The sequence below is a fragment of the Pelecanus crispus genome, chromosome 6 (assembly GCF_030463565.1).
Source record: "Pelecanus crispus isolate bPelCri1 chromosome 6, bPelCri1.pri, whole genome shotgun sequence".
Lineage (NCBI taxonomy): Eukaryota > Metazoa > Chordata > Aves > Pelecaniformes > Pelecanidae > Pelecanus > Pelecanus crispus.
The window spans coordinates 1,514,825-1,527,147 of NC_134648.1; the positions used below are offsets into that span (position 1 = coordinate 1,514,825).

Genomic DNA, 12,323 nt, shown 5'->3' on the forward strand with positions numbered 1-12,323 from the left:
AAAAAAAAAAAGATGTTAAAAAGACAAGGGAAATTCTGTACAAGGAAACGGAAAATGGAGAAGCTGTTGTCCTCTCTTCCTCCTCTGCACTTGAAGGAGAGTGGTGGGAGCTGTTGTCCCTGTCATCACCCCGTGCCTCAAACCCTTCTTGATCAGCATGGACAGACAGGTTAAAAACAGGGTTCCCGTGGTGGTTACAGGAATTCATCTGCCCAAACAACAGAGACCACATCGACTATCATCTTTCAGCTCTCCCTCAGCTACTGTGTCCTCTCAAGTAATTCAAAACCCTTCAACCATGATAGGCATTAAGCCAAATTCATCTCCCAGCGTCACAGACATCCACTTAGAAAAGAGGAGCCAGCCTGGCCGTGCCGGGCCCGGCGATTCCTGGAATACAACACGCCAGTGCAGGCCTGTGGCCTCCACACCACAGGAACAGAGGTGCCTGTCTGAGGCTGGACCGTTCATCACTGAAAACTGGGCAAGGCGAGAAAGGAAAACACTTCACGAGGGTCATATTTAGTAGACAGGGCCCTCTCTTCTTGGGTTTAAGACCCCAGTCCAGCAGAGACCTTAAGCACACAGTTAGAAATAAAGGAGCCTGTTCGGTTGCTTAAAATGAAACTTAGATTTTTAAAAATGCTTGCTTGGAAAAAGGCCCTGGTTTCCATCAGAGAAACTAACTTGATGGCCAGCCGCCCCACTGGTGGCCCTGCCAACCATCCCCATCAGGGACTCCTACCAAACAAAGTCACTCCTGGAAGCAGAGAAAGGAGTTTAAACAGTGACACATACATGAATTCTTCATTAATTATGCCATATGCCACCCATTTGTGACTCTCTACCTCGAACTTTGACCAAGGCAAACAGTATTTCGGTGGCAGGCAGTGAGGTAGGAAGAAGTTTCCTCACAAGAGGCATTTTACACCCTTTGAAGTAATCTATAAGCTGATCAAAGTTTAAAAGTGGACAGAGTCATTGCCCATCCTTACAAAAGCTATTATATTTGAATATCCATCTGGATGAAAAGGGGTTTTAATGAGATAAATCAAAGACAGTAGCAAGCTTCTCTCCCTCTCACTCCACCAGTATCTAAATAAAATGGAAAAGAAAAAAAATATTCTAATGAGTCTGAGTTAGACAAGTAGCTTTCCCCTCCATGAAAACTAACTTACTTAATAGTAAACAACGAGGAATTTATGAAGATTGTAAACCTGGCAGTTAAAATAGCAGAACAGATAAGAATGCCTGTCATCAAGTATAAACCAATTCTCTTCACTGCTCAGAAAGCAGAGGGTTTGTCACCTCTGCACAGATAATATTGACTTTGCAAATTCCTTTTCGTGCACTATTTTACAATTACAGTAACATATACCTGAGCATGTTTTTCATATCTGGTTGCATGGCTAATCTCAGCTTTCAGCTCACATACCTGCCAGGAGTTTTATTTAGACAGTGCCTCACCCAGTACCTTTGCTTTATGAACACAGGATTGGGTCTTGCACTCTGCAGCGTTTATCCTCTGCTCTGCTCTTTCCAGTCCTTGTGAATTATCCAACAACCACCTTAACAACAAACTGGTCACCACAAATCCTCTCCACCCCTAATTCCCACCATCGACCATCGTGTTTCAAGACTCAGCCCTTTCTGCCTGTCAGGGCTACCAGTGCTTTAAATCTGAGCCTTTCCCCCTGCATCCAACTTGTCTGGAGCAGATTGCAACAACGGTTCTTGCCTGTGCTTCAACGGGACCATCCAAGGCTCCATGCTCGGAGTACACGGATCCTCCTCAGACCTGTATCAGATCCTAACATTCACAGCCTCTCCAAGGTCCCTTCATAACCTATTTCCACTGCAGGACAGTGCTGGTTGCCTCCCCGGTGCTGGAGCAGGGTCAGCTCTTGCTGCCTCTCAGTGTGCTTCCCGCTTTGCCTCTCCCCGGGCTTTTACAGGTGAAAAAGAACCTCCCTCCCAAGCAACTCTCTCATCCTCCTCCGCTGCCCTCTGAGGCACGTGCTGATTGTGGACACGACCCGCTGGGTTATTTAATCAGCTCATGAGCTGAGACTGCTACTGGGAACAGAATGACTTTCCCCCAGCCCTTTCTCCTTCTCTTCCTGTGTTTTGTAGCTCTTGCTTGCTAGTGTTCTGGGGTAAAGACTGTCACATGGCACAAAAGACATGGCACAAAAATGTGCCATGCTGGACCCTGACCCCTCATACAGCACCACTGTAGCAAAGAGTCAGCACCAGAAAGAAACTGCTTGAACCCTAAAAAGGCTATGTCTGATCACTGGGAGAAGGCACAAAGACAAGGGATCAGAGGGAGAAAAGCCAGGCAAAACTCATCCCTGAACTAGAGACAACAAAGAGCCTCTCCAAATTTCACATCCCAATTTGTGGCTTGCTTGAAACGCACCCCATTTTTCCAGCTCTCGCTTTGAAACCGGGCTGCAGGATTTGCACATCAAAGACAAGCAGGAGTTTCCGCTGCCGCCATCCACACAAACACTAAATGCCCGGCAGCACTGTTTCTGGGGCTGCTGCACTGTTGTTCCCCGAGCCACAGCGAACGTGTGCTACGCATGTGCTCTGCCCGCGGTACCTGGCTCTCCCTGCCAGAAGGATTCATCTGCTCCGCGGCTCTTCAGCTGACCCACACCTGATTCAGCAGCAGCATGTCATTTACCCTAATGTACTGAGTAGGGGAAGCGGGGTGAGAGGGTCATGCTGGTGGCTGGGCCATCCATGTTCCAGGGAAGAGGAGAGAGAAAGAGCTGGGGCCTGGCCTGATAAGCGTCCCGGCAGCTGGCCCTTGGACTAGCTGCAGCACAGATGCAGTGGTCAAGCCTATAACTTGCCCATCCGAAAACCTCCTGCCTTTCTCTCCCGGAGAAAGATGGTTACGACAGGGAAAAGCTTCAGCTGCTTTCCCAGCCGGGCATGTTCTCCTTTCCTTCTCCTCCTCACCAGGAACACAGCAGGGCAGCTGTGAACATGGTGAAACAGGACCATTTCCTTTTCCTTCCCGAATTTTTCCCTTCCCCTGTTGTCACCTGAACACGTGGCCTGGCTGTGCTGTCATTTGCACAGGGACAACTGCAGGGAAAGCAGCCTGGCTGCTCGGAGCAGGCAAGGCTCCCAGCTTCTCCTGCCTTGCAGTCCCCTCTGCTGGCAGAGGCACGCTCTCCCCATCCACAGAGAGCAGCGAGTGCTCTCCGTGCCTGCTGATCGGAGCAGAGATAATGAAATTACCTGGATTTCTGGAGTGGCCTTCACCCACTGCGGGGGGAGCACACACCCCATTTGGATGCAACACACTTCTTCCTGCAGCTGCCTCCCGGCTCTGCCTAGCAATCCCCTCGCACGGAGCTCCAGGAGCAGCCCAAAGCCTGCGGGTGCAGCTCAATTACACAAACTCTTTGTAAATACGAGTGCCAAGGCTCGGATCGCCACGCGCTTCAGGACACAGTTAGAGCAGGGATGGGAAAGCATGCGAGCGCGGTCGTGTCTGGGATGTGACCACCTTACCCGAGCCGCTCCCGGCCCCAGCGCACACGCAAGGCAGTGCAAGAGGGGAGGACAGCGTGGAAGCCAGGCTGGTAGCGGAAAGAGCCCCGGGCTGGGTTTATAGGACAGGTGGAGGGAGGGAGGAAAACCAGGGTAATCTAGCAAAGCCACAGGGCAGGACAGAGGCAAATAGCAAAAAATTCCTTTTTACAGTCAGCGATGCCAATTTTCACTATCATGAGGGCTGATTTGAGTGCTTTAGCGGGGGAAGGTAACGTGAGGGGACTGAAGGGCTGGTGCAGTCAGCTGCCGGGTTTGGAGCTCTCTTGCAGACCAGGTACCTTTGGAGCGCAGCAGCTCTCTGGTGCAGCCTGTGGAGTTACCCGGGGCAGGGGACCTGGCCAAAGCCCATACATCGCGTGGATCCTGCCTCAGCACAGAGGACTAACATTTGCCCACTGTTTGCGTGAGCTCTTTGCCTGGGACCAGTTCCATGCAGGGAGATCTGCTACGTGAGACAAGCAAAATGCAAGTGCTTTTCGCTTGGGAAGTGAAGTTTAACTACCATATTTAAACTTCCAAGCCAGGTTCAGAAAAGCCAGGGGACTGACTCGTGTGTACAAAGCATTTGCAAACACGCACTGCTGGACGGGGGCCAGAGCTGCTAGAATTGACATATGATGAGATAAATATGCAAGCGGTGAAACTCGTTATGAAAACCCTTGCTGCGTTATGAAACCCTAATCTTTCACCACTATGGGCAGGCTGGTACTAACAACCAGAACGTACGCTTTCTGCAGCGACTCTTTCATGCCTGTGCTCGAAAGAGCAGACAAACAGTAGTTCAAGCCTTTAGAGATGGTTTCACCGCTGATTTACAGTACACACACCATCAAAGCTTTTTCACCTGTTTTCTCCTCCTTTCCTCCCAACTTCAGCACTTGGCCACGTTCATCATGGACAAGAGCGAGTCCATCGTGACGGTGGACGATGCTGTTCGAAAACTCATCTTGCTCAACTCAAAAGAGAAGATCTGGACGCAGGAGATGCTGCTGCAAGTGAACGACAAGTCCATCCGCCTGCTGGACTGCGAGTCGCAGGTACCCAGAGCTCTGCCAGAGCTACCCACAGGCTGATGCGTGGGGTGCAATGTGTGCCCTTCCCATTCTGCCTGTGAGGGCCATTTCTAAGGAACCCAAACAAGGGCAAATCACTACCAAAATCCACTCCTGGGTGTGCAGGGGCTGGCTGACTCTAATCCAAAGGGCAGGAAGGTGTGGGATGATTTATTCATGGCTCCAGAACACAGATACTCCAGGTGAAAGATACCTTCAGCTGTGCTCCAGGCCAATGCTAAAACTGCTGTTTGTGGGAGTGATGCAGACTTACAGGTCCACAGAGATCTGCATAAAGGATAAGCAGAGAGGGAAGGACGTATTACTTGCATTAAAATAACACGCAGGATCACCTGCCTGAGAACAGTGCCCCATTTTGACAGGCGATACATGTACATGCACACAGAGCACCTAATCTGAGGGGAAAGAACAGACAGATAGTGGGAGAGGGATGGTGCTGCCCTGATTTTAGCAATGAGAAACTAAAGAATATTAACCCAAGGTCATCCAAGGAGACAGTGGGAGGGTAAGCCCCTCCTAGAAAGCATCTTTCCTCCCAGTGCTCTGCTGGGATGTGTGACAAGTGTACTGGTACAGGTAGAGCACAGCAATAAGACGACGGTGAGCAACAAAGCTCAAGTTATTGCAGTGTCACGCTGGGCCCCATATTCAGGACTCAGAGGAGAACAAGAGCTCACCTCTGTTTGCCATCCACCCCTCCTATTCCGCAGTCCCAAGCCACGGCCCCTCTGCAAACCTGGGCATGTATCTTTGAAGAGCCCAGCAAACCACTGCCGAGAAGCACCAGCTCTGGCAGGTCTCTCTCCTCAAACTGGGATCCCAGGACTTCACACACAGGACCATTCCCCGTCAGTTCAGTAGTTCCCCATTGCCTGACCCCTTCCTCTTTCTCTTCCAGGACGAGCTGGAGGACTTCCCTCTGCCGACAGTCCAGCACTGCCAAACGGTGCTGAATCAGATGCGCTATTCCTCCATCCTCCTCCTGGTGTGTCAGGATTCGGAGCAGCACAAACCTGACATCCACTTCTTCAACTGCGACGAGGTGGAGGTGAGCAGAGCCCTCCTTGCTGGTGTGAAACAGAGAACAAAATACGCTCCTAGCTGCCTGCCTGCCCCTTCTTCCTTTGCCCACTTAGAGCCCTCAATCCTTTCCAAAGCAAAGCCCTTAAAAACATCCCTGTTTTATCTCCGAGGCGGAGATGGTTCACGAGGACATAGAAAGTGCCCTGGCAGACCACAAGCATGGGAAGAAGATACGGCCACAGACACTCAAGTAAGTGCTGCAGGATACAGCTGGGAGTTAAAAAAAAAAAAAGCCCCATTTACAATGGTGCATTTGCACACCAGTCTCTCAGAAACAGGATCAGCAGCCACTGACAGGGTTGTTCCACGTTGTTTCCCTTGCAGAGCAAACCAAGAAAAGATCAGGCAGAGACAATCCATCCTCCCACCGCCGCAAGGGCCGGCTCCCATCCCGATCCAGCACGACATGCGAGGCTCAGCGATGAACAGGAACCGGGTGGCACCCCCTCCCCAGTACAATCCAGGTACTGGGAGCACTCAGCAAGTCTGTCCTGGGGACGGGGGACTCGTTAGCCTGGACAGCCAACCCTCCTGAAATGGCCTGTGGTCATTCAGGCCCTGTCTTGCTGGAGCACAGGGAAGCTCAGTGGTTCTTCTCTGTGTTATAATGTGACACAGACACATACCAAAAGGCACAACATTTTGTTGCATCTCCCTCTGTGCTTTATAAATGCCTAAAAATTGGGCCACAGCAAACATTTGTACCCACTGGGCTAGCACTATGCATCTTCTGCTCGATAAATCAAAGCTCCTAGAAACTCCTTTTAACGACACCTGTATTTTGAGGATACTGAAATTCCCAAAAGAGGTGAAAGCCCCTCATAAAACTGAGCCATCACATGAAGTTTGGACCAGGCACCAGTGATCTTAAAACATACAGACAAGACACACCTGGTCAGAAAGGCAAATGCCTGGCTCTGCTGACTTCACTGGAGCCAAGATTTCACCCTCAGAAATCAAGTGGTTTGCATGATTTGTCCTAGAATTGAGTGTGGAAATGCAGATCTGAACTCACCTCTCTCACGTGCTAATCTGAAATCTTATTCCAAAACCACCCTGACTTCCTCCTGTTTGAACTGGCTTGAAAAAACTTGTATTTCTCTTTGGAGAAAGAAGTAACAGAAGTAAGCTCCCAGTAACAGAAATAAGCTCTTTCTCTGACAAAAGCTCAAATTGGCTAAAATCATAGGATAGAATAGAATAGAATGACGAGCAAACAAAAAAGCCTTTCTTATCACTGCCTACTGTACCACCTTCTCTTAGGATTAATTTCTAGGTTCAAGGAAAACACGTCATCAGGATACTATAAAAAAAAACTCCAAACACCAGCTGAGGAGAGAAAATACTAATTTCCCTGGATGGGATCTGAAGCCAAGCAGCTGCTCTGGCCTCCTGAATGGAGAGCCTATTTCAGGTCCAGTTTTGCATAATGAAAATGAGATTTATATTTCAGAGCTGGACCACGTATAAACATCTATATTCTGATGCACGGCAGGTTTTAATGAACTCTGCCCTTCCCAGGATGCTTAGCAAAAAGCTTTAAGTCCATTGCTTACATCAGCAGAGCTGGGCATTTACCCAGGCGGGATTTCTGGATCTCAGAACACAGAGCCTGGCACGAAAGCAGGTTACAGGAGAAAGCTCGACTGATGCCCGTTTGCTGAGATCGCTTCTCCTTTGAAACATGCCTTATTGCTTTTTCTACAAAACCTGTCAAAACTAATCACCTCATCTTAACACTTAAAGATGACGTACCTTGTTCATGGTTCTTTGCCAAAACTGCCTCCCCAGTTCTCCCACTTTATATATCCTGCTGTCCAAACACCTGCTGTGCCGGCCCTTTCAAACTCCATTTCACCGAGCTGACACATTATTCTTTTCCCAAGAGGCCACCTGAGCAATTGTTCACACTGAAATATCACCCCCTCACTGAGTGTCTGTCTTCTGAAAGCTGGGAATTGCCTGTGGTTTTTTTTATTGCAGGAGGATTTTTTTTAAACACCCATTAAAAACACTTGAGAGACTGCACACAAGTTTGTACAAAAATGCTCATTTGTGCACAGGCCTGCCTAAACATCAGTCACGCAGAATTCCTGGCATGCTGCTTTCTAGCAAGCGACAGTTGCATTCACTTCCAGGTCTTATTTCTTCTTTCTCAACTACTATTTAGTTAAACTGGTACCTCTGGGACAAGAAAGGCTCCTGCGGCGAGCTGGAGGTTAGAAGAGAGAGTGGGAGTTAATCTAGTCACGCTTTACATACAGGTGGAGTGCTCTGCAACGCGCGCGGTGGCTCCAGCTCCTCTGCGGGCGCAAGTCAGCTTAGATGCATCAAAGGCAAAGGAGTCAGTGACTCGCAGCACCTGGAGACCAGGGCTTGCAGGTCTCTGCCTGCAGCTGACAGCCGGATGCTCTTCATGATTCATTCACTGCTTACACTTGAAAACAGGCAGCGTTATCGACACAGAGGGCTGGCAGGCAGGTGCTGTGACCTTGGAAGATTTAATCAGCAGCTTTGATCACCTCCTGCTCTTTGTGATCTCCTGAGGTGCTCTCATAACCAAGAATAAACAACCGAGCTGGGAGTTACCATCCCATGGGTCCCTGCATTTAATGGAGCCTATTTTCAATCTCCGATAACAAATATATTTTTCTCTCCCTCCCTTGTTTGCAGACTATGATCGACGAGGCTCCAGCTCTCAAGACCACGAAGAGTCCCGAGCCATCTTAGCACAGAAGATTGAAAAAGAAACGGTTGGTAACAAGAACGGTGCACAGTCAATAGGCAGGAGGAGAGGGAGAAGAAAGGAAGGAAGCAAGGGGCTCCTCCACGAGCAGACATTTTATGCATAGTCTAGTCACTGTTAAACTGATATCTGCTGTTCATAAATATAAGGTGAACAAAAGCAAAGCTCCATCACTGGATCACTTACAATCTCCTTTGAGCTGAGGTAGCTCTGCTGATTTCAGAAGGTCTGCTTCTCCCCAGCCCGCAGTCCCTTCTTGGGGTTATTTTCCAGACGTCCATTCAGAGAGGTCACTTGTCATATTGATAAGTACAGCACACAACCAGGCACAGCTTTGTGTTTGGAAAGTGATGAATTCAGCTTAATTTCATGCCTGGATTCCCCATTCCTGTGCATTCTTCCAGGAAATGAAGCAGGCACAGAGTGGCACGCTCTGGGATTCAGGCTTCCCAGCTGCCTGCAGTTTGGGCTCTCTTTCACCTGGGTTTGTTGCATTTCTGTCCTCACAGCAAATCCTGAACTGCACTCTGGATGACATTGAAGTGTTTGTCGCCAGGCTTCAGAAGGCTGCAGAGGCATTCAAACAGCTCAACCAAAGGAAGAAAGGGAAGAAGAACAAGAAGAAAGGGCCAGCAGGTACAGTGCAACAGCTAGAACAAGCTGGGAACACGGGCATGGATGAAGGTTGGGAGGAGACCTCAGTGTCCACCCCAGCAAGGCCAGGTTGACGCCGCAGCATGGCTATGGACCCAACAGCAGCTACACCAGTTTGGAAGGTGCCGCTGGTCTGTGGGGACCTCTTGTAGAGCACACAGAGCCTAGTGAAGCCTCCAACACAGAGACTGACTTTTGGTTTTCTTGAACCCTTGATTTTTAGTAGTTCTAGTCTTAGCACCCTTTATTGCTGTGTCTTCTGCATGCCAGCAAGATGAAACTTTCCTGAAAAGGTGTGCTCTAATTAAAGTTTCTTTCTCTCCACCTTCTCATAAAAGAGGGCATGCTGACTCTTCGAGCAAGACCCCCGAGTGAGGCCGAGTTCATTGACTGCTTCCAGAAAACCAAACTGGCTTTTAACCTCTTGGTAAGACACAGAGGATATTTTCATCCCATGCAGCAACAGGGCTTTTTCCCAGCAGTAAGCACTGGAAGTAAAATTTGAACTGAAAACACTGTCAAGGGAGGAAGGTGTGAATTCCAGATTCTTCAGAATCCATAACAAACATTGTGTCAGGCTTCTGCAGGTTTCTTGGGCCAAATTGTTAGACTGAAACTGGGAGTGTAACGTCTAGGATGGGACTGAGCAGACAGAGGCCTTGCAATGCCTGGATCTCTTTTCAGGTACAGTCCTGACTCAAAGCATTTGTGAAACTGTGAGCTCAGAGAGCCAAGAACTGCCGTGCCCACCTTGCCGATAGCTGTGCAAAGGCTGACACAGACATCCCCACTCTAGATACTCACTTCTGCTTGTGGCCTTTGAAAGTCTGGGTAGTTTTCCGAGACCTGTACTCCTTGTTATCCTTATGAGGCATAAAACGGAGAACTGCAAATACTAAAAAAGAAAAAAAACTCTTACCTACTTTAAACTGTTCTCATCCTATTCTGTCTACAGAGCAGCTGTAAAGCTGCCTCAGCCAGGGGCTGGAAAGTCTCTGGTTAACAATAATTGACGTCCCTCATTGCCCTGAGATTCCTGGCTCCTCCTCTCTTTCTCCCCTGGAGGAGCTGCTGTCTTAAGGGGATGAAAAGCAGAAGCATAAAGATGTTGCCAGGGCTGCCAGCTTCGCTTAGTGACGTAGGAGAGACCCGGAGGGTAACGAGCCAGAAGGAAATTCTGTCAGTTCTGACCAAACTTGCCCAGCGAACACAGCCTAACAAGATCCTTCCTGAGAAGTTATTAGTAAGGAAACCACAGAGATTGTAAACAACCTTAATGCAGGACACCAAGCTCCAACCTTTTCTTTAGAAGCAAATATGCATACTTTTTGCCTGCTCAGGACCAGAACTGCGTCTTGGAGGTGGCATCTCCGGCCAGCAATCACTGCTGTCACACAAGCCGATCAGGCGTCCCGCTAAGGCTATGCCATGCATCCACGGCGGGATGTTAGCTTTCCTGAAGAAGCAGCTGAGGATTCTCCAAGCATAAAGAAATCCCGGCCTGGCGGTTGCATCCCAGCCCTTTCTGACCGCTGACACAGCTGAGATAAATACAGCGGAGTCAGCGTGGTCAGCCAAACCCTTAGTCACGGCACAGGCCTGCGCTGGCGTTGGCGTCCTACCCTGGCCGCTGCGATCACGCAGTGCAGCCGCAAGTGCCCTTTGCAGGCTGCGGATCTGTGCAAATGCTCTGGCACGCTGTCCCCAAGCTCAGCACCGCTCCTGCTCCCCCGCCAGCAGCATGGGAGTTAACACGTAGGAAATTCATTCACGTGCCCGAGTTCTCCCCGCGCTCGGGCCCTGGATTTGCTGCCTGTGTATCCACAAACGCACAAAGAGCAGCTGCTTTCCCGGCAAGAGGCCGGGGGCAAGTAAGGAGAGCGGGGAATCAGTGGTGGAGCACAGCTGCGTCTGCCCCAGCACTGCTGTCACGTGCCACGTGGCTGCGAAGTCCTTGTGAAGTGCCATTTCATTTAGTCACCTTGTTGCCATCTGTTATTTCACACTTTCCACTCCACATTAATGTTTAATCACCAGCGTTTAAAATGCCTTGCATTTTGGTAGGGAGGAGGGAGCCTGTTTTCCACTGCAGCAATGCCAGTAGCACAGGACACAAGAAAGAGCTGAAAGGAAGCATAAACTGAAGTGGTTTCTCACCACAGCTTAGCTGATTGCTGTTAATGAAGTGCAATTCTTACAGTAAAGTAATTCTAAGCATTTGCTCCTCCATCCCACCACAGTCTACTCCAAATACCAAGAGTTTCAGTGGCCAGGGTAGCTCTAGGTGCTCCAGGCATGACCTCAGTGGAGGTTTTGCCTTGTCAGCAATTTGCCAAGGGACCCTGCAAAACACTCATTCTGTGGGAACTAGTGGGATTTTCAACTTCGCAAGGGCCAGAAGCAATAGACCTGCCCCTTCCTCACTAAAACTTTCAAAATAAGCCAAGGTTTTCTGCTTCTGCTCAAAATAGCTGCAAATGGACTGGTTTTAACAGAGTAGGTACTCCACCCGTCCTGAAATTCAACACCCTTAGAAATGGACACAAAATATAAATGATCTAAAACTGAATGATTCCTACTCCCCAATCACTCACTGTTCTTCCCTGATTTCAAGTGCACTATTGAATGTTTCCTTACTTTTCAGGCTGCGTTATTAACTGCAGCGAGTATCAGTCAGCAACAATCCCTCCAGGTGACAGAAACGAGAAGGCAAAATCAGGTTAGGATTAAACTAGGTTTCCTTTCTCTTTTCAGGCCAAACTGAGAAAGCACATCCAGAACCCCAGCGCTTCAGAGTTGGTGCATTTCCTCTTTGGGCCACTGGAACTGGTAAATCTGACTCACAGGTTCCACTGGGAACTCACTTTTTATTTCTAATGTTGCTTTCGCACTTAGAGGCAGCTAGATTACGCAGAAGAGTTAGAAGACGGCTCACAACTGGCTGAAGCTTTCTCAGTAAAGTCTAGAAGCAATAACGCCAGTGTTTCTGGCCTCTGATCTGATTTCCAGCTTGAACTAAACACACCAACACTAGCAAATATGAATCTTTTCACCCCATTAACAAAGACTTACTGTGAACCAAAGTGGAAGCCAGCTATGGTTCCCATTGGGAATCTGCCTGATCTCACCTTCAAGCAAATATGGCTCAATATTTGCACTGAAAATAGGAAGCAGAAATCCAACTTAAAAGA

The 12,323-nt window shown here is 49.0% G+C and overlaps 1 protein-coding gene across 1 annotated transcript in view; it reads left to right on the plus strand.

The window, feature by feature from the left end:
* Window positions 1-12,323, plus strand: part of EPS8L2 (EPS8 signaling adaptor L2) — a 65,895-nt gene that overhangs the window by 40,286 nt on the left and 13,286 nt on the right. The window contains exons 7-14 of the mRNA XM_075712209.1: window positions 4,452-4,613; window positions 5,548-5,697; window positions 5,843-5,922; window positions 6,057-6,196; window positions 8,406-8,485; window positions 8,988-9,114; window positions 9,471-9,559; window positions 11,887-11,961. Of these exons, the coding sequence (XP_075568324.1) occupies window positions 4,452-4,613; window positions 5,548-5,697; window positions 5,843-5,922; window positions 6,057-6,196; window positions 8,406-8,485; window positions 8,988-9,114; window positions 9,471-9,559; window positions 11,887-11,961 (903 nt within the window). The remainder of the gene's footprint in view (window positions 1-4,451; window positions 4,614-5,547; window positions 5,698-5,842; window positions 5,923-6,056; window positions 6,197-8,405; window positions 8,486-8,987; window positions 9,115-9,470; window positions 9,560-11,886; window positions 11,962-12,323) is intronic.